This window comes from Marmota marmota, unplaced genomic scaffold (genome assembly GCF_001458135.2).
Source record: "Marmota marmota marmota unplaced genomic scaffold, marMar, whole genome shotgun sequence".
In the NCBI taxonomy this organism is placed as follows: Eukaryota; Metazoa; Chordata; class Mammalia; order Rodentia; family Sciuridae; genus Marmota; species Marmota marmota.
Genome location: NW_025999853.1, coordinates 48,381,553 through 48,405,654, shown reverse-complemented (window position 1 = coordinate 48,405,654; position 24,102 = coordinate 48,381,553). Strand labels below are relative to the sequence as shown.

At 47.2% G+C, this 24,102-nt stretch overlaps 2 protein-coding genes across 24 annotated transcripts in view; one reads left to right on the top strand and one right to left on the bottom strand.

The window, feature by feature from the left end:
* Window positions 1-7,036, top strand: part of Mbd6 (methyl-CpG binding domain protein 6) — a 9,059-nt gene extending 2,023 nt beyond the window's left edge. The window contains exons 1-13 of one of the 9 annotated variants that reach the window (XR_007348854.1): window positions 87-1,043; window positions 1,232-1,368; window positions 1,673-1,775; window positions 1,906-2,068; window positions 2,301-3,350; window positions 3,519-4,180; window positions 4,452-4,605; window positions 4,775-4,944; window positions 5,055-5,471; window positions 5,561-5,628; window positions 5,769-5,910; window positions 6,062-6,231; window positions 6,822-7,036. Coding sequence is in view for 8 of the 9 variants with exons in the window: in XM_048806417.1 (XP_048662374.1) it covers window positions 1,256-1,368; window positions 1,673-1,775; window positions 1,906-2,068; window positions 2,301-3,350; window positions 3,519-4,180; window positions 4,452-4,605; window positions 4,775-4,944; window positions 5,055-5,471; window positions 5,561-5,628; window positions 5,769-5,910; window positions 6,062-6,136 (3,117 nt within the window). In the remaining variant the exon portion in view is untranslated. Of the gene's footprint in view, window positions 1-86; window positions 1,044-1,231; window positions 1,369-1,672; window positions 1,776-1,905; window positions 2,069-2,300; window positions 3,351-3,518; window positions 4,181-4,451; window positions 4,606-4,774; window positions 4,945-5,054; window positions 5,472-5,560; window positions 5,629-5,768; window positions 5,911-6,061 lie in introns of those variants that run through there. The other 8 variants (XM_048806417.1, XM_048806412.1, XM_048806434.1 and 5 more) reach the window with 8 other exon arrangements.
* A 2-nt stretch (window positions 7,037-7,038) lies between these two features.
* Window positions 7,039-23,423, bottom strand: Dctn2 (dynactin subunit 2). 15 transcript variants are annotated; one of them, XR_007348886.1, is made up of 18 exons: window positions 23,214-23,419; window positions 22,241-22,309; window positions 18,388-18,396; window positions 15,858-15,863; window positions 12,058-12,154; window positions 11,792-11,853; window positions 11,366-11,464; window positions 10,719-10,879; window positions 10,402-10,549; window positions 10,018-10,083; window positions 9,778-9,816; window positions 9,537-9,614; window positions 9,365-9,445; window positions 8,946-9,048; window positions 8,748-8,839; window positions 8,340-8,420; window positions 7,567-7,649; window positions 7,079-7,197 (listed from the first exon to the last, which is right to left on the bottom strand). XR_007348886.1 is itself a non-coding variant. In XM_048806503.1 (17 exons), the coding sequence occupies exons 1-17, from the start codon at window positions 23,247-23,249 to the stop codon at window positions 7,137-7,139; spliced, it is 1,239 nt and encodes a 412-aa protein (XP_048662460.1). In that variant the 5' UTR covers window positions 23,250-23,419; the 3' UTR covers window positions 7,039-7,136. The 15 variants fall into 15 exon arrangements, 14 of the variants coding, with proteins under 14 accessions (XP_048662460.1, XP_048662425.1, XP_048662463.1 ...); XM_048806503.1 differs by lacking the exon at window positions 8,340-8,420 and having other exon boundaries at window positions 7,039-7,197; window positions 9,588-9,614; XM_048806468.1 differs by lacking the exon at window positions 8,340-8,420 and having other exon boundaries at window positions 7,039-7,197; window positions 23,214-23,418.
* Between the last annotated feature and the right edge of the window lie 679 nt (window positions 23,424-24,102).

The following is a 24,102-nucleotide window of genomic DNA, read 5'->3' as shown; positions in this document are numbered from 1 at the left end:
CCCTCCCCTCCCCTTTCCTCTCCTGTCTCTACCCTCTGCCCCCTCCGCGTCCTCTCGGCCCCTTTCCCCGGCCCCATCCCTTCTCCCCCGCCCTCACCTGCCCTCACTGTTTCTCTCTCTCACAGCCTGACTTCTGCCTTCCTCACCTACCTTCCTCAGCGCTTCGCCCACCCTCCGCCCGCCCTCTCCCCAAGTTCCTTCCTACTTCGAGCGCCTTCCCCTCCTCCCTAAGCTGAAGGAAGCAGTCTGGGTGACAGGGCGCCTTGTTATGAGAGGGAAAGTTTGGAAGCCGTCAGTGTGGGGTGGTAGCGATGGAGAGGTTGGGGAGAATACTTGTAGGTTTGAGGGGCATCCCCACATATCAGAGGAGAACGCACTTGGAGCTAATTGGAGGCCAGCGGGACAGGAGGTTCTGGACCCTCATGCCTTAGGCTTGAGGGAGATTCAGGAGCCTCTTAAGATCCTGGGAGAAGACAGAGTTGTGATTCTAACCTCTCTCAAACCCCAAATGAATTAGATCAGTGATTGTCTGATGGATCTAGTATGGGGGATCTTTGCTGGTACCACCCCAGCTGGCAATTGGGCAATTGTGGGGTTACAGTCTACATTTTATATGATCTTCCTGGGGAGGGAACAGCAGGGGCCAGAAACTGGTAAACTTCCTAGTGGCCTGTCATTATAGGAATTTGCCCACACTCTACACACAAAAGTGTCCCTAATGGGATAAAGGGGCCTGGCCCTTCATATGTCTAGAAATGAGGCTATGATTTTTTGGTTCATTGGAGTTGAGGCACTAATCCTCTGCCCTGTAGGGACTAGGCTTGAAAAGGATGGTTGTGGACTTGGCCAGCAGATCCCTGAGATCTTTATAGGCATTTACTCACATTATTAAGGATCTTTCCTTGAGAGTGTCTTGGGCTGTGGTGGTCTCAAGTTGGGCAGATTTCTGACAGTCCGTTCTCACTCCTTATGGTTGCAGGTGTGGGCTAAGCTGGCAGCCCCGGCTTTAGACTGGACCCCACAATGTTTGCAGAGATGTTCAGGTAGAGTGTTATGGTAGAGAACTCTTGCTCATTCTCCCTTCCAGCTTTCTGAGGGACTCCCCTTGCCATTGAGACTTCCCTTGAATTTCCTTGGGTCTGCTCACAACCTTTGCCTTATGGGAGTCCTCCCTCAGGTACCTAGCCCAGTTTAATCCTCCTAATGCCCACATGGATGTCTGTGTTATCAGGCACTCGGGAGCTGATTACACACAATGAATGGGGGCAATGAGAGCAGTGGAGCAGACAGAGCTGGGGGCCCTGTGGCCACATCTGTCCCCATCGGCTGGCAGCGCTGTGTACGAGAGGGTGCTGTGCTCTATATCAGGTGTGGATCTTCAAAGTTCTCCAAGACCTATCTGCCTAGTTGCCTGGGTTTTCTTTCTCCCACCCCTCTTCTCAAAGCTCTTCAGCATTTTTATTCTGTTATTTCTGTTATCGTGTTATTTTCTGTTTTATTCTGTTATTTCTGAGCTTTTGAATCATTCTCCCTTTTTTTTCTTCTCATATCACTTATTTTCTGCCTTTCCTGGGAAAGTCTTTTTTTTTTAACTTGGGAACTGTCCTTTAGGGAGTTATCTTCTGAGACATTGTCAGCTAACTTGATATTCTCTGATACTATCCTCTCCCAGCCCAAGTGGCACAGAGCTGTCTTCCTTGGAGCAAACCCGGAGCTACCTCCTCAGTGATGGGACCTGTAAGTGCGGTCTGGAATGTCCACTCAATGTCCCTAAGGTGAGAGTTGTGAGGGGTTGAATAGAGTACAGGGATAAGCCAAAAGACTTAATGCAAATAACTGACCTTGGTAGCTCTCCTCACATGTTCCATCCCCTCAGGGTTGCTGTCTTTGCCTTCTACTTTACAGGTTTTCAACTTTGACCCTTTGGCCCCGGTGACCCTGGGTGGGGCTGGGGTGGGGCCAGCATCAGAGGAGGACATGACCAAGCTGTGCAACCACCGCCGGAAAGCTGTTGCTATGGCAACTCTGTACCGCAGCATGGAGACCACCTGCTCACACTCTTCTCCTGGTGAGTCTTTTGCTCCTTTACCAAAGACTGAGGAAAACCTAAGGGTGGGGAAGATGCATGGTGGGAGGGGCTCTATGAGAGGTTACATGGAGAAGAAGGAGTTAGGTAAGGAGCTGCTTAGTGAGAAGAGCAGGGGAGGTTGGGAACCTGGGGGAGATGGGACTGAAAAATAGAAAATAAAGTTTTTAGAAGGGAAGCTGCAGGCTGACCTTTCATTTCTCTTTTATTGCAGGAGAGGGAGCAAGCCCCCAGATGTTCCACACTGTGTCCCCAGGGCCTCCCTCTACCCGTCCTTCCTGTCGAGTTCCTTCTATAACTCCACTTAATGGGGGTCCTGGCTCCCTTCCCCAAGAGCAACCCTCAGTTCCCCAGGCCTTCCCATCTCTAGCAGGCCCTGGGGGACTCTTCCCACCACCAAGGCTTCCTGATCCAGTTTCTTCTGGGGGCAGCAGCAGCCCCTGTTTTCTCCCAAGGGGCAATGCCCCCTCTCCAGCCCCACCTCCTCCACCTGCTATCAGCCTCAATGCCCCCTCTTACAACTGGGGAACCACTCTCCGATCTAGCCTGGTGCCCTCTGACCTGGGCTCTCCTCCAGCCCCTCATGCCTCTTCCTCACCACCCTCAGACCCTCCTCTCTTCCACTGTAGTGATGCCTTAACACCCCCTCCCCTGCCCCCAAGCAATAATCTCCCTGGCCCCTCTGGCCCCCCTGGCCCTGCTACTCAGCCACCAGTGTCTTCAGCCACTATGCACCTGCCTCTGGTCCTGGGACCCCTGGGAGGGGCCCCTACTGTGGAGGGGCCTGGGGCACCCCCCTTCCTTGCTAGCAGCCTACTCTCTGCAGCGGCCAAGGCACAGCATCCCCCACTACCCACTCCCAGCACTTTACAGGGCCGAAGGCCCCGTGCCCAGGCACCCTCAGCTTCCCACTCATCACCCCGTCCCTCTCAGCGTCGTCCCCGCCGACCCCCAACTGTATTGCGATTGCTTGAAGGGGGTAGTCCTCAAAACCCTAGAAGGAGCCGTCCTCGGGCCCCTGCTCCTGTTCCCCCGCCCTTTCCTATTCCAGAGCCATCCCAACCAATTCTCCCTTCTGTGCTGTCCCTGCTGGGACTCCCCACCCCTGGCCCTTCCCACTCTGATGGAAGCTTTAACCTTTTGGGGTCAGATGCACACCTTCCTCCTCCCCCAACCCTCTCCTCAGGGAGCCCTCCCCAGCCCAGGCACCCCATCCAACCCTCCCTGCCTGGGACCACCAGTGGCAGCCTCAGCAGTGTGCCAGGTGAGTGTTATGGAACCTTTCCTCAGCCTTGGAGGATAGAGGCAGCCAGGGCATTTAGAGTAAAGTTTTAGAGAGCTCTTCAGTGGTTTTCTGGGCTGGTGCAGGGAGGTTGGGTTCTTTGCTGGAAGAAAAGGGCCTCCCTTAAGCTGAATTTCTTTTCTTTTACAGGTGCCCCTGCCCCACCAGCTGCCTCCAAAGCCCCCATAGTCCCTAGCCCTGTGCTTCAAAGCCCATCTGAAGGGCTGGGGATGGGGGCAGGCCCAGCTTGCCCTCTGCCTCCCTTGTCTGGTGGGGAGGCTTTTCCTTTCCCCAGTCCTGAGCAGGGCCTGGCTCTGAGTGGAGCTGGCTTCCCTGGGATGCTGGGGGCCCTGCCTCTCCCTCTGAATCTGGGGCAACCTCCACCTTCTCCATTGCTCAGCCACAGTTTATTTGGCATGCTGGCTGGGGGAGGAGGACAACCTCCCCCTGAACCCCTGCTACCCCCCCCAGGTGGACCTGGCCCCCCTTTAGCCCCAGGCGAGCCTGAAGGGCCTTCCCTTCTGGTAGCTTCCTTGCTTCCACCACCCCCCTCAGACCTTTTGTCACCCCCTTCTGCACCCCCTAGCAACCTCCTTACCTCTTTCCTGCCCCTGCTGGCCCTGGGCCCCACAGCTGGGGATGGGGAGGGATCTTCAGAGGGAGCTGGGGGTCCAAGTGGGGAACCATTTTCAGGTTTGGGAGACCTCCCCCCCCTGCTTTTCCCTCCCCTTTCAGCCCCCCCCACCCTCATAGCTTTAAATTCCGCGCTGCTGGCTGCCAGCCTGGATCCCCCCTCGGGGACACCCCCCCAGGTGAGGATAGGGGGTGAGTGGGTGGGTAGAACAAGAAATAGAATCAGATGAGCTCTGGGAACCAAAGGCTTTCAGTTTCATACCTGAATTCTTCCTCAGATGTTTTCGGGGGAGCTTAGTCTGGTTGGGGAGAGGATGGCTGGAAGAATGTAATCTATATGTATTAAGCATAGCCTGCCTCACTTGAGCTTCAGTCAGGTTGTGTGTATGAGAAAGTAGTATGTCTGTGAACACTTTACAAATGTTAAGTGCAATAACCATTCTTTCTTAGCCCTGTGTCCTGAGTGCCCCCCAACCTGGACCACCTACCTCCAGTGTCACCATGGCAACTACTGACCCGGGGGCCTCCTCTCTGGGCAAGGCCCCCTCCAACTCAGGGAGACCCCCCCAGCTCCTTAGCCCTCTGCTGAGTGCCAGCCTGCTGGGTGAGTCTGAAGGAGGACTCTTGGTGTGAAAGAGAGCAATAAAAATTAGGAGCAGAGGTTGGATGGATTGGGGAAGAACTTCTCTGACCTCTGGGTAAAGCCTGAAGAAAACAGGCTTAACCTAATTGGTTTGCCTAGGGAAGGACCCCTGACTATGATCTCTCAACAGGTGACCTGTCTTCACTAACCAGCAGCCCTGGAACCCTCCCCAGCCTGTTGCAGCCTCCTGGTTCTCTTCTCTCTGGCCAGTTGGGGCTGCAGCTCCTCCCTGGGGGGGGAGCTCCTCCACCCCTCTCAGAGGCTTCTAGTCCCCTAGCCTGCCTGCTACAGAGTCTTCAGGTGAGGGCAGGGATGGTATTTTGTCAGAAAAATTTTCTAAAACTGGAAATTAAGGGCTGAGTTACGAGTAAGAAGGACTGTATTTGAGACTGAGATCTTATTTTTGCCAGCAGATTCCTCCAGAGCAGCCAGAAGCCCCCTGTCTGCCCCCCGAGAGTCCCACCTCAGCCCTTGAACCAGAGCCTGCCCGGCCTCCCCTCAGTGCCTTAGCCCCACCCCATGGTTCTTCTGACCCCCCAGTCCCTGAGCTGCTCACTGGGAGGGGGTCAGGGAAACGGGGCCGGAGGGGAGGAGGGGGACTTAGGGGCATTAATGGTGAGGCCAGGCCGAGCCGGGGCCGAAAGCCTGGCAGCCGGCGGGAGCCTAGCCGACTGGCCCTCAAATGGGGGACACGTGGTGGCTTCAATGGACAAATGGAACGGTCCCCAAGAAGGACCCACCACTGGCAGCATAATGGGGAGCTGGCTGAAGGGGGTGCTGAGCCTAAGGATCCACCCCTTCCTGGGCCCCATTCTGAGGACCTTAAGGTGAGTGCAGTGAGGGAGGTCCCAGCTCAGGGTCTCTGAGGAAAGCCTGGGACCCCCATGCCCTTTTCTCACTTTTCCCATACACACAGTCCATCTTTTCTCAGGTGCCCCTGGGGATAGTCAGAAAGTCTCGTCGTGGCCGGAGGAGAAAATACAAGTGAGTGTTAGGCCCACCCCTATATTGGCCTGGCCTTGTTGGGATTACAGAAATGTCCAGATAGTGTCTTGGTTTTCAAAAAGGGCAGATATTTATTTGAATATGAATAAGGATATTATGCCTTTACTATCCAAATGTAGAAAGTTTCCCACCCAACCTTCTGAAATTCACCTGGTGCTTGGGGAGCTGTTCCTGATCATCTGTGCCCCTTATTGCAGCCCTACCCGGAACAGCAATAGCTCCCGCCAGGATATTACCTTGGAACCCAGCCCTACAACCCGAGTAAGTGTGCATTTGGGTAGGTGTGGGTATGGGTAGGAATATGTAAGGGATGAGACAGGAGGAAAGGAGGCTTGAGGGAATCGGGAGAAAATAAAAGACTTCCTTATACCTAGGTGATTGATCACTTCTTTCAACTTCCCCTCTGGTATAGGCGGCTGTCCCTCTGCCTCCCCGGGCCCGCCCTGGCCGTCCTGCCAAAAACAAGAGGAGGAAACTGGCCCCATAGCAGCCATACCTGGAGCTGGATCTGACCCTGATTGGGGAGAGCTGAGTGCTGAGCCTTGGGAGTCCCTGCCAGCCACTTGCACCTGTGGACAGTGGGTGGGGGCACTACTCCCCACTCAGAGCACAAATGCAACCCCTTCCCCTACAATCCCATCCTGAGCCATTGCAGGGGGTAGGGAAGCTCATCCCCTCCCCCCCAAAGCCATGTCACTGAAAAGGCCTGGGGGGGTAGCATATGGCCCTCTCCTCACCAGGCGCTAAGGGGAACACCCCCTTCCCCAGGTCTTTTATTTAAGTTATTTTTGCACAAATGACTCTTTTATATTTAATTCGACTTCATTGCCTCCCTTCTTAAAGCCAGCAGGCTCAGTTTACAAACCTGTGAGCTACTGTTGGCTGCTGCCCTCCTTCCCAGTGAAAGGTACAAAGCAATAAGCATCATGCATCTTCCCCTCATCTCTCCAACACCCCTCTGCCTCTGGCTCAGGTTGCTCAAAGCACAGATCCCCTCTTACCCTTGTCCCCAGGTTTGAAACACATAGCCTCATTTCAAGGTGTAGCCAGGTTCCCTCTACTTTCCTCTGGGATATAAAAAGGGGGTAAAGGGGCAAAGAGAGCCCTCTGGGTCTCTCCTCCCATACACACTACACTGCCCCTTCTCCCCCCCCCCCCATCAAAATGCTCAGAGACGTTGTGATGATGCGACTGAGGATTATGCAACGTGGTCCAACCGGAGCGGCCAGCATGACCAGCTGTCCAGGGGCTGCCTCCTGCCTTTTCTTTTGTAAAGACAAGACCCTTGGGAGTTTTAATTCTGTTTTGTACTTGCCCTATGGGGCCTCCACTGCTTTTCTATGGGAGACACTCTTAATTTAACAGATGAGAATATTTTGAAACTCTGGCTCTGGCTCTGTACTCATTTTTTTTTTTTTTTATTTAGTTCTTTGGTAAGAACAGGTTACAACTGAAATCCGTCTTCAGTAGAGAGTGGCTTAGATTGTCTATTGTGCCCTGAATGTCTGTGTCTCAGTGCTGCCTCTTCCCCAGGAAACATAGTAGAAGCTACACAGAGTACAACAGCATTTAATGGTCAGAAACAGTTGTACAATATTATAGTCAGCCACAAAAGCTGTGTTGGAAGCCAGGGCCCAAACCTCCCCCACACCAGGCAAAGCAGTTTTGGCCAGGAGTTGGCATGTAGCTGGGCTCATCTCTTCTTCCCCTGGACCTAAGGGGAGCCCACTTTTAATATCCTCCAGCTACCACTCTGTATTCATCAGGGGAGGGGTATAAACCCCACATGCAAGAAGAACCCTTGCCCCCAGTGTAAAATGGGATGGGATTTTTGAGTTATAATGAAGGGAAACCCTATGTACGCTGTTAACAGAGTTCAGGGGTTACTCCTGATCTCCACCTCCCAAAGGTGCTCACTTTCCCAGCTTCTTCATCCGCTCGTCAATGCTGGCAAAATTCCCCTCAACTGTGGCCAGGTTTTCACGCATGGTTGTCTGCACCTACAAAGTGGGGTAGAGAGGTTTTACACTTATTGGGTCCAGGTGCTCACCTGGATGAGGAATCTCCAGAAGAAATTCTCTCAAAAAGAAAAGAAAGAAAAGGAAAAATAGCTTATGGCCCCCCAAGGTGGATTTTTTTGGTGTGTGATGGGGAACCAGGTAATGAACCCAGGGGCACTCAACCATGGAGGACATCCTCAGCCCTTTTTTGCACTTTAAATATTTAGACAGGGTGTCGCTAAGTTGCTGAGGCTGCCTTTGAACTTGTGATCCTCCTGCTTCAGTCTCCTAAGCTGCTGGGATTACAGGTCTGCACCGCCATACTGGAAGGGGAATGTTTACTGCAACAGTTTCCACGCTACTCTTAGAGTACCATGGGCCTAGCTCAAAGGTCTGTAGGACTCCTAAAAATTCCCACCCTGACTTCAAAATAGTTATCTTTTATAGGTAATGAGAACCAAATGAAATTTTGTTGAAATGAGGGTTTCTCTAGTTCAAAATTTTAGAAAATTAAAGAAACTCTACTATGCCAAGTACTTTATATGACTTTTCATTTATCTTAATGGTCCTATGATGGTCTCCCAACTTTAATGCTCCCTCCAACACTGAAAATAGTGCTTCCAATGCAAATTGAGGACTTGGTATGTGCTAGGCTTACTAAAAGAATGAACAAATGAAGGTGATGCTCACGGTCCAGGGTCAGAAAGGAAGTGGCAGAGCCAGGTTGGACCCAAGCCTACATTCTTTCCAATGCACTGTGCTCAGGAGCATCTGGAAAAGGACCCCAGGAAAGGTAAAGCCACACTGAGACACAGAGGTAAACAGTAGGTTTTATAAGAAGAAAGGTCAACTACCTCCTCACAATTCATCCTTATTGCTGAGGAAGGTATAATTTCCAAATGGAACAACAGGGGTTCATAGGTTAAGTAAGTTGTCAAAGGTCCCACACTGAAAAACAGTATGGAAGATCAAACCAAGCCTCTGCCACAACACTGTGCTACAAAATAGGTTAAGGCAAAACCCTATGAGATAAAGCTGGAGAACCTTGTCTCTACATGCTGGAAGAAAGTGATATCAAATCAATAAAGGGGCACACACCTGGGTCAAGAGGGTGGAATTGTCCTTGAGAGAACTGGCAATCATCTGTTGGGTAGTATCCAAATGTGTCAAGAGTTGACCAAACTGCATGGCTACAAAAGAAGAAAGGTATGGTTGAAACTAGAATCCAAGTTGAGAGAGGGTAACCAAAGTGGTTCACTTTTCAACTCCTAGAATGACTGGAATCTAGCTTCTCACCTTGCTCATGCAGCTGTTTGATGGTAACAAGTCTTTGTACCAGCTCAGGAAGGGTGGAAGCGATGGGGCTCCAGCGCTGTATGGTTTCATATAGCTGGTGCACCTGGAGGGACATGACAGACTATGGCTGAAGCAGCCAGTGAAGAACCCTCTGACTGCTACTTCACTAGACTGAGGAAGGACCAACAGGCAGAGGGAAGCACTGCCCTGTTTCCCTCAGGTAATTAGAGTACATGGGAGGGCTGGGGATGTGGTTCAGTGATAGAGTGCTTATCCAGCATGTAAGAGGTTCTGGGTTCTATCCCAGTACCGCACACACACAGCTTATGGGAGCTGAGAACGGTGTTCTCATGCTTCAGTGTCAGCACTTGGAGAGAGAGCTAAGAGGGTTGAATGGTATGAAGCTAGAGAAGATATACCTTCCTGACCTTGCTTTGTGTATCTGCATCCTCCACAGAGGCTTTATGCTTGGCAATCTCATTCACTTTCCCCAAGACACTCTGAAAGCATATTTTGAGGTTGATAGTGAGGGCATCTGGGCTTTCCAAGTCCCAAGTCACCCAGGATCCAATTTGCCCCCCCATTTAATACCTGTAGCCGAGCCTCTACTTGGTCTAAAACTGCAAGGTCCAAGGCGCTCACCTTTGCCTGCAAGAGCTCTACAGTTTCCTAGGAAGTATGGGACAAGTGTCACCAAAGAAAAAGACTAAGAAGAGGCCTCTCCTATTCCACCAGAGTTAGTTCAAATATACCTACAGACCCCAAAGTAATTCTTAGACCCAACCTTCAAATCCCCTCTGTAATCCAATATTCCCATTCCTGTCATACTTACCATAAGACAGGCTCCCTGTAGACCTGCAGAAAGGGGATTCTGGTGGGAAAGGGAGGGAAGAAATCAATTGTCCTTCTATCTCCACATGATTACTGCCTTCTCCCACTCTCCTGGTTCTAACACTTGATCCCAGTAACCGAATCCCTTTTCTATCTTCCCAGGTTTGTGTGGAATGTTGTAGACCTTAGGGCTCAGGGTGAAAGATCTAAGTTTCAGACTAAGAATAGGAGAGCACCTGACCTGAGCATCCTGATCACAGCGTACAGTTGCCTCCAGCTCTGTCAGACGCTTCTCAAGTTCTGCAACCTAGGGGAAGGAAGGAGGTAAGATTTGCTATCCACCTCTCTGTTGCTAAGGTGGGAGGAACAAGAACCAGCTCTGTCTGTATGCCATTCCCCACTCCTGCCCCAAGGGACACCTTTCTCTGGACCACATCCCTAGCCACAATCTTAAAATCCTAACTGAAAGTAGATGGGCAAGGGAAATACTGAGAATGAGACATCAAGATGGCTCAGAAGCCTTCCCAGTACCCTCTCCCCAGGTCTGATCCTTCATAGGGATGCAAGAAAAACTATAGGGCCATGTCTCTCCTGGCCCCCCAATCAACACTATATATATATTTACTTTGGCAGCTTGAGAGAATTTGTCCTGCTCAGGCCGAGAATGTAGTTCGTAAGTGACGAGGCTGCTGTCTGCGGGGGTCCCACTGGTGGTCTTTCCCCCTGAACTCCCTTTGCTGTTCTTTGTTGCTTCCAGCTGCAGCAGTAGGCGCCTGGGTCAGGAGACCAAGTAATAATATCATGACTTGAAGGATGATTCTTTTCTTGCCTTAGCATAATGAACAGCTAGGTCACTTCTCCCCTTAGTTTCCCTGTTAGAAGCTGGCTGAGTCCCTCCATAATTCCAATCAGCAATAATTTCCAACAAAGTGGAGCACCCACTTAGCCAGAGCTCCATCAGGGTCAGTGAGGTTGATTGCAGCATCTGGTCCCAGCAGCTTCTCCAGGTGAGAAGCAACCAGCTGCTGCTTCAGGGATGCCAGCTGTTTAGCCAGTACCACAGGGGTTAGCTTCTCCTCAGTGGCTGACTCCTTTACTGTTGTCTGGTATGAAGAAAAAAAAGGTACACAATGAGGGGTGGCAGGAATGAATCAAGGGAAAAAAAAAAGTAGAAAGAAAGATCAATAGCCTTAAGGATAAGGATGCCAGGCAGGGTGGTGCACACCTATAATCCCAATCATGAGGCTGAAGTAGGAGGATCATAAGTTCAAGGCCAGCCTGGACAATTTAGCGAGACCCTATCTTAAAAACAAAAAGGGCTGGGAATGTAGTCCAGAATATCCCTGGGTACTACCAGTACCCCAAGGGAAAAGAAGCCTTAAGGACAGTTGTGGCTAAAAGTCACTAGGATGGTTTTTAGCATAGTAAACTTCCTACATAACAACAATGAATGTAGATGTGTACTCCCAAACTCTGAAAACCCTAGTGCCCTTATCCAGGAGCTTAGGGAATATTTCTCTTCCTGCTGGGAGGTTCTCTTCTGTTATGTAAATCACTGCAGAGCTGAAGAGGAGACAGTATACAGTTACCTTGATTTTCTCAACTTCAGTTGTCAGCTCTTGGACCTCATGCAGTAGTCGCTGGTACTTTTGCTGAGGTGTCTCCTTCACTGCCAGACCCTCTCCAAGCTAAAAGCAAGGATGGACGTTGATGTTATACCTTCCATTCAGAAAGCCTCCAGAATTTATCCAAGCCCTGGGCCTAAGTTATAAGGTATCATATCCCACACTGAATCCTCAACACCCTAGTAAAGAAGATGTGGAGATAGCCCAGAGGTCTGGAGATGCTCCAGAACAAACAGCAGGGGGGAAGAACATGGTCAACTGCATCCTGCTAGGTTCCTGAGGAATACAACCAGAGAAACTCAGAATCTGAACTATACTCCTCAATCCCCTATTAAAATGCCTACTAGACAGGATCACCACACCATTCCCATCAACACACACACAACAAACCATCTCATATTCTCCGGATTCATATCCTGTCCTCTTGGTTTTTCCAATGCGATCTGAGAAATCTGCCAAGAAAAGAAGATAGGACTGAAGGCCTAACCTCGGTCCAGGGCAGTCATGATCTCAGGTGACTGTGAAGGATTCCAACAGAGATCTCCCTGAGGAACCCTTTCCCCAGAGCAAAAGTCACTAAGATATGAGGACAGGAGGCCACTTCTCACGCTTGTCCTCTAGGCATCCCCCTCACCCAACTTTCAGCCCAGTCTTACCAAGTCCCTTTGTCCCCACTCTCTTGTCCTTGAACTTGTCATAGGCAGCGTTGGGATTGACAATGATATGCTCCACACTTGTGCTTGTCAGCTCCTCCTGAAGAAATAGGTAGTTCAGGCCAGGGGTTGACTCATTCCCAGTCTAGAACTTCCTCTATCCCACAAAAATCCATACATACTAGGAGACTAGGCTCTAATGTTCCAAAGGGAAAGTAGGAAGAAGGGCGATTTTGTTCTAAACTGCCGACCCAGGCTCAACCTAGGAAACAGAAGCTTCCTGGTAAATTTGGAACCTCAGTTGTATAAATATTAACACTCTGATTCAGCTTGGAACAGAGGCAGCATAACCTCCCCACCCATTTTGTTCATAAGCCTCCCTGCCCCCACCCCTCCCAGTTATCTGACACACACCATGCACTAAAGGTAAGAAACCAATCTGACCTCTCTTAACCTCCCCCTCCCAGAAGTAAATCTGCTTGCCAACTGAACAACCTCCCATTCTTGCTGGAGGAAAGCAAAAGGAAGGCAGGCAGACAGGCCAATAACGAAGTGCGAATATTAGGACTTTCAACCTACTAAAGGTACCAGCTCTTAGATAGAAAAGGAAGGCCAGCAGAAGGCTTAAGAAGGTTGGTTTCCAGACTGCTGTGAGGTCAGCCAATTCAGGGGATGGAAAAAAGAGGCAAAGGCTTACTGGATAATTTTCTATGGGACATCTTAGTAAAAACAACAAGCAATAGCTGCTTGTCATGAGCATCATGGGCAAGGGCCATATGTAAGCCCTGAAATGAAGATGCTGCACTGTCTCTTCACAGAGAAGCTACAGCACCTGCTTTCTCCCCAATCCCTTTTCTACAACCAAAGAGCTGAAGCTCTGCCATAGCAGAGGACATGGTTGAGAGAGTAAAAGAGACTATACCCTAGAAACTGAAGCAGAAGTTTCCCCCTTAATAGAGCAATTTTCTGTTCAGTTCCAATAACTAAACCAAGACTGGGCACTCCTGATTCACATCCCTCCTTCAGTCAGAAGACTGACGGCTCTCACTAGAGCACTGAAGGAAGGGGAAAGGAGACTCATGAGTCCCTTTCTGTTGGGGGAGGTATCTCCACTTTCCATAGGAGGAAGGCAAACTGACTCTTCTTTCCTTCACCTAGGAAAATGGTTCTTGACACTGGTTGCACATTAGAATCACTTAAAAAAAAACAATTATTTTTTTAAGTGGTCTGGGCCCACTTTTTAAATTCTGATTTAATTGTTATGGAGTAAGGCCAACTTTATCCAGACAATTTTAAACTGCAGTCAGGACAGAACCTCTGCCTGTGTGGCTCTGTGGGAAGGGCAAAGGGGGAAATGGAGGTATATCACAGAGCTAGCAACAGATAGAGGAAGGGTCTGTCCTTCACCTTTGCTCTGCTATTAGAGAAGGAATCAGTGTGGATGTCAGCTTTAAAAATAAAGGGGGAATCAGGCATGGTGGTACATGCCTATAATCCCAGCTGATTGGGTGGCTGAGACAGAAGGATGCAAGTTCAATGACAACCTCAGCAACTTAGTGAAGCCCTAAGCAACTTATTGAAACTCTGTCTCAAAATAAAAAAAATAAATAAATAAAAAAGAGCTGGGATGTGGCTCAATAGTTAAGTACCCCTTGGTTCAATCCCTGGAACCAAAAAAAAAATAATAATAATAATAAGAAGAATTATCAACTTTGATCTCTCTTTTTTCTTCAGAGGCTGCTAGATGGAAGGGCAGGAGTTATAGAGGTAGGGAAAACAAAAGGGCTGAATGCCGCACATGAAAGTGCAAATGATTCCCTCTTGAACCTTCTCTGAAAGGGGCTGGGTATGATTGCACAGGCCTGTAATTCTAGTTTTCAGGGAGGCTGAGATAGGATCACAAATTGAGGACTGAGGATGTAACTCAGTAGTGGAGAGCTTGCCCAGCATGTTTGAGGTTCTGGGTCCAAAAACTGAAAAGAACCACCCTCCCCAGCAAAAAATAACATTCTCTGAAATTATAGCTAAAGCACCCATTTGCCAAATAGCCGTGTGGTCTCTGGTTTCTATAAGCTGAGAAGAATTCGGGTTTAGAGTAGACAACCACTTATCTTAAATTGATAATCAAGAATATGCCACCTCTAGGGGCTGAGGTTGTGGCTCAGTGGTAGAGCACTTGACTGCTGGCATGTGTGAGGCACTGGGTTCAATTCTCAGAACTGCATATAAATAAATAAAGGTCTATCAACAACTAAAAACAATATTTAAAAAAAAAATATGCCATCTCTAGCCAGGCATGGTGTGCATACCTGTAATCCCAACAATTTGGGAGGCTGAGGCAGGATGTTCACAAATTTAAGGTTAACCTGAGCAATTTAGCATGACCCTACCTCAAAATGAAAATAAAAAGAATATGCAACTTCTTCCTGGGCCTGGTGGCACAGGCCTGTAATCCCAGTTACTCAGGAGACTGAAATAGGAGGAACTCAAGTTTGAGGCCAGCCTTGGCAGCATAATGAGATCCTATCTCAAAAAACAAACAAACAAAAAATTAAAAAATTAAAATTTATTTTTAGGGGCTGGGGTTGTGGCTCAGCAGTAGAGCGCTCGCCTTGCATGTGTGAGGTCCTGGGTTCGATCCTCAGCACCACATAAAAATAAATAAATGAAATAAAGGTATTGTGTCTAACTACCACTAAAAAATAAATTTTTTTAAAAAATTTATTTTAAAGGGTTGAGGATGTGGCTCAATGATAAAGTGCCTGCTTATTATGTACAAGGCCCTGGGTTCAATTCCCAATTACACACACACACACACATACATACACACACACACACACACAAAGAATATGGGGCTTCTCCCCATGAAAGCCCCAATCAAGGCCACTTTAAATTTTTAAGTCCTTTTAAAAAGAGGAATGGGCTGGGCATGGTGGTGCATGTGCTTGTAATCCCAGCAGCTCAGGAGGCTGAGGCAGGAAGATTGCAAGTTCAAAGCCAGTCTCAGCAACTTAGGCCCTAAACAACTTAGCGAGACTCTGTCTCAAAACAAAAAATGAAAAGGGCTGGGTATGTGGTTCAGTAGTTAAGTGCCCTATGTTCAATCCCTGGTATGAAAGAAAGGAGGGGGGGTGAGAAGGAAAGGAATGAAAAATAGGGGCTGGGGGTGTATCTCCTTGGTAGAGTTCCTGCCTAGCATGTTCAAGGGCCTGGGGTCTATTCCCAGCACCACACAAAATAAACAAATAAATAAATAAGGAATGAGAGGTATAACCTACAGACCAAGGAAAGAAATCATAACCACCATCTGTTAAGTTATTATTATAAACAGGTGCTATGTAGATGAGAACCTACATTCTTATTTATGTTTCTAAGTAAGGAAAGTGGGGGAAAGGGGGGTAAAAATGTCCCAACACTTGAAAGGTGAAGCTTCACTAGAAAGGTGAAGCTCAGAGATTCTAGACAGTCAGAGAAATAAATAGTACTTTTCCCTGCTATATAAATATGACCTGGACAGGACATTGGCATCCTCTGTGAGCCTCTTAAAGGATATGGCCTCAGGGGACTCAGGTGGGCAGCACACAATAGTTCTCCAGTGGCATCTGCTCCACCAATGTCTAAAAGACCTGGGGCATGGGTTAGGGGTAGTGTCATTACAGTGACCTGTGAGACAGGAAAAGTTTGTCAGCTGAGTATAGGACTGAATAGAGGGATGAAAGATTTAGTAGAAACAAAAGGACAGAAAAATAACTGCCCATACAGCACACCCCGTTAAAAAGCAGATGAAAGGTCAGGCTTCTTACCAGCTCCTTGTGGATTCCCCAGAGGTGAGAAAATAAAAAGAGTTAAAAGGAGAGGGAGTTGGGGAATGGGGAGGAGGGAGGGGAAAAAAAGACAAAATTATTATTAGCAAATTGTCACATGCACTATATGACAGTATTTAAATATACCATAACACAGGGCCCCAGGGGAGCCTAGCAAAATTTGGGGGCCAAGAAATTTTAGCTGGGGTCATCATATACCCCAAGGAAAATAAGACCATGACACCCTTTCTTCTCTAGTGGTGAGGATGTCATAAAGCTTTGCTATTAACAACAGCAATCTAGTATCATCTGAGAACTGGGAGTTAGATGTTAGAAGCTAGTAGCATGGAACAGAAAAGTGCAAGAAGGCTGAGGTAGAGGGGAAGTTGTAGAAATGGCAGAATATGGAGCAGAGGATATGGAGACTCTGAGGACCTGTAGCTGATTGAAGGTCCATAATTCTCAAGGGGGAAGTTTACCTTCTTAGTTCATGGTCTAAGTCTTCCTGTCTCTTGGTTTCTTTACTTGTGAAAAACTGGACATTTGGATGGCAGAATTAAGTCAAAAGGTACTCCTATGGATGGTCTAATAGAACTTTAGGCCAGGCAGAACAAGATATGTCAGGTACTGATGGTGATTATAAGGAAACATGAAGTACCCAACTGCAGTCTGGTTCTTATTTTCCGCTGCCAGAGAGAGGCAGGGCAAAACCTGGTCCCTCTCACAGCCTAGTATGTATTCATCCTGAGTGGTTGGTAACTCACCCTGCAGCTCTGAGTGATGCTGAGAAATTCTGCCATGATATACTAGCACAAACAGCCCAGAGGACACCAAGCTTCACAGCTACCAGCCTATGAGTATAACATGTTTTTCCAACCCCTTGTTCACAAGTCTCACCGGGGATAGAGGAGGGACAAGGGGGAAGGGTGAGAGTATTCTAAAAAGGCCTTATTGTAGTCCAGGTCACAGAGATAAGGTCTCCATTCTAGACAACATTGGTTTAAAACTGCTGGGAGGGGAAATTCAATTGCATGTTCTGCTTTTGTGGAGCTCTTCTGATAGGCAGATGGAAGGAGGGAAAACTGAGTATGGTTACATATACATAAAAAACCCATGGTGGGAGAAAGATAAATGCTCCCTACTCCAAAATCTAAGCCAGATACATTGACCCTCAACCTTTCCAGTACCTAGCCAATGCCAGGATCCAGCCCAGGCAAGGCTCCTCTTTTAGCCCAGGGAAGAAGTGGCTCCAGGTCCTGTGGTCTAGGCTGGATTGTCTCCACAGTGGGCTTAAGCACTCACAAGTGCACACATGCAGACACACAAGGGAGGTACACACGCTATGCACTATTTCTCTGACTTGTCTCACCAAGCTAAAACCAGCAAGGGAGAAACTCAAGGGGTTGGGGGGACAATGGGCCATAAACTCAAGTTCAAACAATAAGGAATGGGCAGAATGGGGAGGACAGAAAACTCAAAGGAAAAGGAAAAGTGGTACATTGTTTTTAAATATATACACCACTTCCAGGTCAATCTTACGGGTGGGTTGAAGGATAATGAGATTTTGTGCAGAATTTCTATTACTTGGTGTAGTAATAGTTACCATGGAAACCTAGTACACCACAATCACCTTGATAGAAAAATTCCAAGTGCCCTGACTATAAATACCAGTTTACCTGGTACAAGACTCTCAGTCCCTCTCACTAATGGACTCCCAGACTCCCCAGGGCTCTTTGACTAAGTGTCTGGGTCACAGAAGACAAGATCTGAGGTTCTAAATCAGGCAGGGAAGTGACCACTGCTACCCCTGAACCTCTTCAGGCTCTACACCAACATTGCAGGCAAGGAGACTTCAGAACCATGATGACAGGGAAGGTGGAGAGAGCCACAGAATAAAACTGTCCAGGATGGACAAATGCAATGCTGACCATTCATCCATTTCTAAAGGAGGGGTGCAGAAACAGAAAGACTTGCAAAAATACAACACAAATTATCTTAGAACTGCAATATAATACTTCCTTCCCATGCTATGTACATTTCTCTAAAGGCTTAGCATGGGAGAATATTAACATGAGGATTCTTTCCCCAGGAATAATCCCATATAACTAAGAAGGCAAGACTTTGGCTGTCCCTTGTTCTCTGCCCTTGTCTAGAATGTCTCAAAGTCATTCCATAAAAATCTAATTCCATATAGTCTCAAGAAGAAAAAGGCATACCCTTGCTAACTCTGATCCCTAAATGCCTCGTTTAAAAGCATCATAGCCTCCATGTTTCTATCCCATCCTCCACTGGACAGTTTTATTCTTCAGACCTCACAAGGGGGAGATACAATGATTTGTGGATCATAGTTGTTTTTCTAAACCTTGATTAATGATTTTAATAATAAGGCCAGCAGGCTCCTCAGTGACCCAGCTAGGGACTCATTGGAATTAAAAATGATTAGCTACAACAATTGCACAGTGGCAGAGCATTGCATGCGAGGTGGCAGATGAAAAAAAACATGCAGAGAAGAAGCACTGAATGGTCTTACTTGTGCAAACTAGTGTCCAGGCAGGGTGGTGAGGAGGGAGGATGGGGGAAGCATTAGGAAAAACTCAGGTTTAGTTCAAGTGCACCAACAGTCAGCGAACACAATCAAGCATTCTCTAGATATTCTAAGCTGTAAGAAAGAAAACCTACTGTTTTTCATCTCAGATTGGGGAGTATCCAGCAGCCTCTGCTGGTACCCTACCAAGCTATGGCTAATTAACTCTCCATTCTTTTACATAGCATTGGGGGTAGTTACACAATAAAGGGAGAAACAAAATCATAATTTTAGTGAGACTTTCTTAAACTTATTCCTCTTGCTCCAGCAGTTCAAAAGCCATGAGCAGAATGCCTCACTGACCCAAGGCAGGCTGTGGGTCTGGGGGAAGGCATTCCATTTGGGAACTAGTTTTCCTAATAAAACATTTTAAGAACAGTTTCCAAATAAGCCTGCTGCTCTTCAACCTAGGAGTATCTGAAATGCAGAGACCTTCCCAGATCATGAAGGAAACGGTGAGTCTATACAGTTTTCTTACCTACTCTTATTTTAGAATATTCTACTTTTGGCTAAAATTGTTTTAAAGGGATTTTAGGAGAAAAATCCCTGTAGAAAAACTAAAATCTTCTGCTACTTTTTTTTCCCATTTCCCCCACTATGGGAATCATAAAACTTTTATGTTTATCTAGCAATTAAGATCTTTAAGGGACATTAAAAGACATTGTTTCCTTCAGTAGTCCAATTTCTTCTGCAGTGAAGAAATCAGAGAAAGGAGGTTAAAGGGCAGTGAGCATCAACACTACTTGATAATCCTTTTCAATAAAAATTTGAGGGCTGGAGTTGTGGCTCAGTGGTAGAGCATTTGCCTGGCATGTGTGAGGCCTTGGGTTCAATCCTCAGCACCACATGTAAATAAATAAAATAAATGATCCATTTACAACTAAAAAATATCTTTTAAAAAATAAAGTAAATTAAAAAAAAATCTGGAGACTCTCCAAAATGTTCCACAAGAAGGTGGCCATATTGGTGTCTCCAGGGAAGGGAACTGAGTGGTGTTAGCCAGGGGTAGGGGACAGACTTTTCACTACCCTACCTTGAATTTTTTTTTTTTTTTTTTTTNCTTAGAAAGTTAGCCAGACCCTGTCTCAAAATAAAAAACAAAAACAGAAAGGGGTTGCTGCTCAGTGGTAAAGCGCCTCTGGATTCAATCCCTGGAACTGAATAAATAAATGAACATATGTAAATAAATAAATAATCAAAGTTAAAATTAATCTGGAGACCAAGGCAGAGAATGCTGTTGCCAGGCATTAAGAGGTAATTGAGGGGCTGGGGATGTGGCTTAAGCAGTAGCGCGCTCGCCTGGCATGCGTGCAGCCCGGGTTCGATCCTCAGCACCACATACTAACAAAGATGTGTTGTGTCCGCCGATAAATAAAAAATATTAAAAAAGTTCTTTCTTTAAAAAAAAAAAAAAAAAAAAAAAAAAGAGGTAATTGAAAAACTCATATATCATATGCACTGCTACTTGTGCTAGGTCTCAGGCAGGTAGGTGATAAGGGGATAAGTTGCTAGTCAGAAAGCAGGCCTGGTGGATACAATGTTTCTGGCTGGCTAAGAATACAATTCACTGCTCTTTTGAGTTGCACATTTACTTCAGTATTAAGAGCCATTTATTCAGTTGATTTCCTGAAAGTTGTTCTCCTAAGACCACTGGGATATGCAGGGGCCAGATATTAGCTGTCATCAGGAAACATCAGGCTCCAAAAGCAGCTGAAGGTCTCCCCATTCCACCTACTAATCTCTAATGACAGAGAGTCACTTAGTTGAGCCTCAGGTGATGAAGGCAACTCAACTCCTTCTGTATTTAACCATCCAGCTCCTAGGCACCTCTACACTGGCATCCTGGGCAACATGCCACAGGAGATAAACTTTGTGGCGTGCCCTCCCCAAAAGTCACTGTACTAGTTGCTACTAAAATAGACTGCTCTGACATAGAGGGGAGAAAAGAGCCACATATTCAGAGCTACACATTCAGGTTTTCCACACCTACAATGGGCATCATCTTCCTTTTATTAAGAGTTATTCAAGTATCTTCAAAAGGAAAATGAAAATGTAATTTTTTCTTTGAAAAGGGGACTGATGTGACAATTATCCATTTGTATCACAGTTAAGTGACAAAAGGACAGAATTCTGTTCATTATTTCACCATGAAGGCTTGATATTTTATAGGCAGAGCCCAAAATATAAGGAGAACAATCTTTAAACTGTGGTAGTACAGGGAATTCCTCAGCATACACACTGCTACCTTGTGGGGATGGAGACAGGTTCCTCCCACACTGCTACCCTCTTGGAGTGACAGGTGCAGTCAGGTCCTTGGGCAACATCATATGCATTATCTCCAGATATTTAAGCTTGGGGGACAGACTGACATGCCAGCAAGAACAGAAGCCACAAGGAACATACCACTGAGAGAAGGAACAGGGAAGGTGTTCCCTACAATGTAGGAAGCACTTTCACATGGGGAACCAAATAAGGAATAAGTGAGTACGCCAAGCCATACATTATAAATCAGCAACCAGCAATTCCCAGAACTAACCAGCCCCACAGACATGGCCACAGGACTTAAAGACACACCAACTGGGCCATATATTGAGACTGTTCCATGACTTATGGTCGGGCCTTCACTGATATTTCACAGCATCAATGTGACCCCAGCCCAGATCTCTGTGGAAATAAAACCTAAAACATATATACTATAAGAAATGCTTATAGATCTTTGTCTTTGTTGGCACTTACAGAGTTTTATTATATTGATTTCCATTCAATTTCATTTTTTTCTTCCTTATGTTTTCTATATGTATCCATCTTAATTCTTCCATTATTTCTCATATGTATCCTAATCCCCTCATTAGTCTGGGGCTCCTTGAGGGAAGGGACATTTCCTCCTCTGCATTGCACAAAAATCAACACAGGTGCCAGGCGTGGTAGTGCACACCTGTAATCCTAGAGACTTAGGAAGTTGAGGCAGGAAGATCAAAAGTTTGAGATCAGCCTCAGCAACATACTGGGGCCCTAAGCAACTCAGTGAGACCCTGTCTCAAAATAAAAAATGCTGGGGATGTGGTTCAGTGGTTAAGTGCCCCTGGGTTCAATCCCCAGTACCAAAACCCAAATAAATCAACACAATTGAACATATTCAATAAACAATGCTAAGTGCTTTTCTCATGGTTAAAATGTATCTACAGCTAATTCCCTCCTCCTCAGAGTTCTTGGATGCCAAAGTGCTGCCATGACCTCTTCTCTGCTGATATGAAAGGCTTATGTTTTCCCTCAAATTTATTTGGCTCTACCCTTACCTTTTTAGAATCTCCAAGTAATTTTCTTATTCCTTGACCAATGAACACTGGATATTCACATGGAAGAGTATGTCTCTAGTTTAAAGTCTAGTTCTTGGTAGGTTACTAATGAACACATTTGAGTGAAATAATAACAAAAAAGGCCTACTTTCTACCATCAAACAGATTATATATGCTCGGGCTTTAGGACCCATTGAAATGGGTTAGATCCCAAAAGCCTAATTAAGTTACTAGTCCCAAATGTAATAGTTTTGAGATATTTCAATTTTATTTAAAAGGACCAAGAATCAGGGATTTGCAAATAGATCTTGTTAGCTGTAATTTCACTGACTTGACTCTCCTTTGGCATTGCTTGTTGGTGGCTGCAAGCTCTGGAACCTACATACCACTCAGGCTGGGGTTGGCATACCCACTTATTGTGGTCGCTTGCCAAAGTAGGGAAAGGATCTATGAGGGAAGAGAGGTCAGAGTCCAAGGAATCCTGAGGCAGCACATAGTCTTACCGCATCAAACTCTGCTTGATCATCCTCAGGTAGGTCGCTGGTTTCATAAACATCTGGTTCGTTCCTGGCCTGCAGGTAGAAGCAGTGACCACCCAACCTCACTACCTAGCATCCACCAACCTCTTACCCGACTCCACTTGAACAAACTAATGGAGAAGGCAGGGTTCTGCGATACCAAGATTCTGTTCTTTCTTCTCCATCTGCCTTACTAATGGCATGCCAGTTCCCTTGTCTCAGTGAAGTGGGGGTGACAGCTGGTACAAATGGGACCTAAGGATAAACAGTGAATGTGATAACAAAGATGTTATCCTGAACTTGGACAGGAAGGGTCCTTGGTAATCATTCTGTCCAAGATAGGTGAGGACCTTCCTCGAATTAGGCCCCTGTGATATGGGTTAAGAGTGACTCAGGACCTTAATTCCTAAGGTTCTGTGCCCCAACCCCCACCCCGAGAATGCAGGCAGGGGAGCAACAAAGGAGGGTACACTCCAACTTGTTCATGAGGAGTGAGGGGCAGACATAGGTCCCCCAAAAGACAGAATTTCCATGGGGCACAAGAAGGGTTCTGCCACAGTAAACCTCTTCCTTTGGCAGGATGAAGACCGTCACCAAGTTGTCTGGTGAGTATGTCCAGGGTAGGGATGGGGGGCTTATTGGGAGATTTGGGGGAGGCACGGGTGGTGTTGACACGGATGACAGAAACACTCGGGCACAAGTGGTAAACACCCTGACGATTTCTGGGCCGAGAAACCGGCGACTGCCGGAAAGGGGGCCTGATGCGCCGTCCGACGGCCAGGCCCAGTCAGGTCAGAGGAGTCCGGAAGGTGCTGCAGCCGGTCCGGGAGAGAGCGGCAGGAGCCCTTGGGGCGAAGGAGGGGCAGCAGGCGGGAGGGGTCACGGGTTGGTTTCTGTTGGGGGTCCTTGGGAGGTCGGGGGCGCGGTCCTGGGGAGCCAGGGCCGGCCCTGTACTCACAATGCCGGGAAGGTCGGCGTATTTAGGGTCCGCCATGGCGGCGGCGAGGCGGGGCTGGGGGACCGGAGCCTCGGTGGAGTCAGGGCGGGTGATCGGGTAGGGGAGAGATTGGGTCCGGGTCCCCAGCTAAGGCGGCGGCAAAGGGAGCGGCAGAGGAGCGGGAAGTCTCGCGACAGGAGTAGCACACCAGAAGGGTAAAGCAAAAGTCGCGAGAACACCCCGCTACCACACCCCTGGAGACGGTGGGATTGGCGAGAGCGAGGCCGAGCAATGAGGTAATGGCGAGGATCGTCGCCTAGAATTGTGGGATATGTAGTCCTGGCTTTCTGGAGCTTGGGTGGGGAATGCACCTTAGGGAGCTATTTCGTTCAACTTATTTCCTTTAATTTTTACAGCAAGTCTGGGAAAGAACTTTTTTAATTCCCGTATTAGACTCCCAGGAATTAGTGACGAGATAAAATCAAGTAGTCATGTCGTGAGGGCTTCAAAAAACAGTAGTAATAAGTAAAATTTAGTTAAGACTTAGCATGTTTGGAATGGAAAAGTTAAGCAGTCTTCTTAAGTTAGGACTGTTATATAAAATACAGGACATCTAGTTAAATTTGAATTTCAGATAAAAATTAGTATTGGTGTTTTGTTTGGTTTTGCTCTGTTTTGTCCCATATTTGAGACACATAAAATTGCTTACCTAAAATTCAAATTTAACTAGATAAATTGCTTTTGTTTTTGTTTTTCAAGTTTGGAAATCCTATCTAAAGTTCACAAATGGATAAATGACGGTTCTGAGTCTGTCTAAACGCTCTCTATCCTCTTAATCATTTCATTAATAGTTCCCAGACTTCTGAATTTCGTGGTTCAATAAAATTAAAACAACATACCTTTCTTAAGG

Bases quoted from the DNA above. Each gene is read 5' to 3' on its own strand.
- Dctn2 (XM_048806468.1), bottom strand. From the start codon at position 23,249: ATGGCGGACCCTAAATACGCCGACCTTCCCGGCATT. The intron at 11,465-11,791 runs GTTTGTTGTGTG...CCTTGCTTTTAG, and splicing joins AATCCGGAGAATATGAGATG to CTTGGAGAGGGTCTGGCAGT. The intron at 8,840-8,945 runs GTGAGAAGCTAG...CTTCTTTTGTAG, and splicing joins CAAACAGCTGCATGAGCAAG to CCATGCAGTTTGGTCAACTC.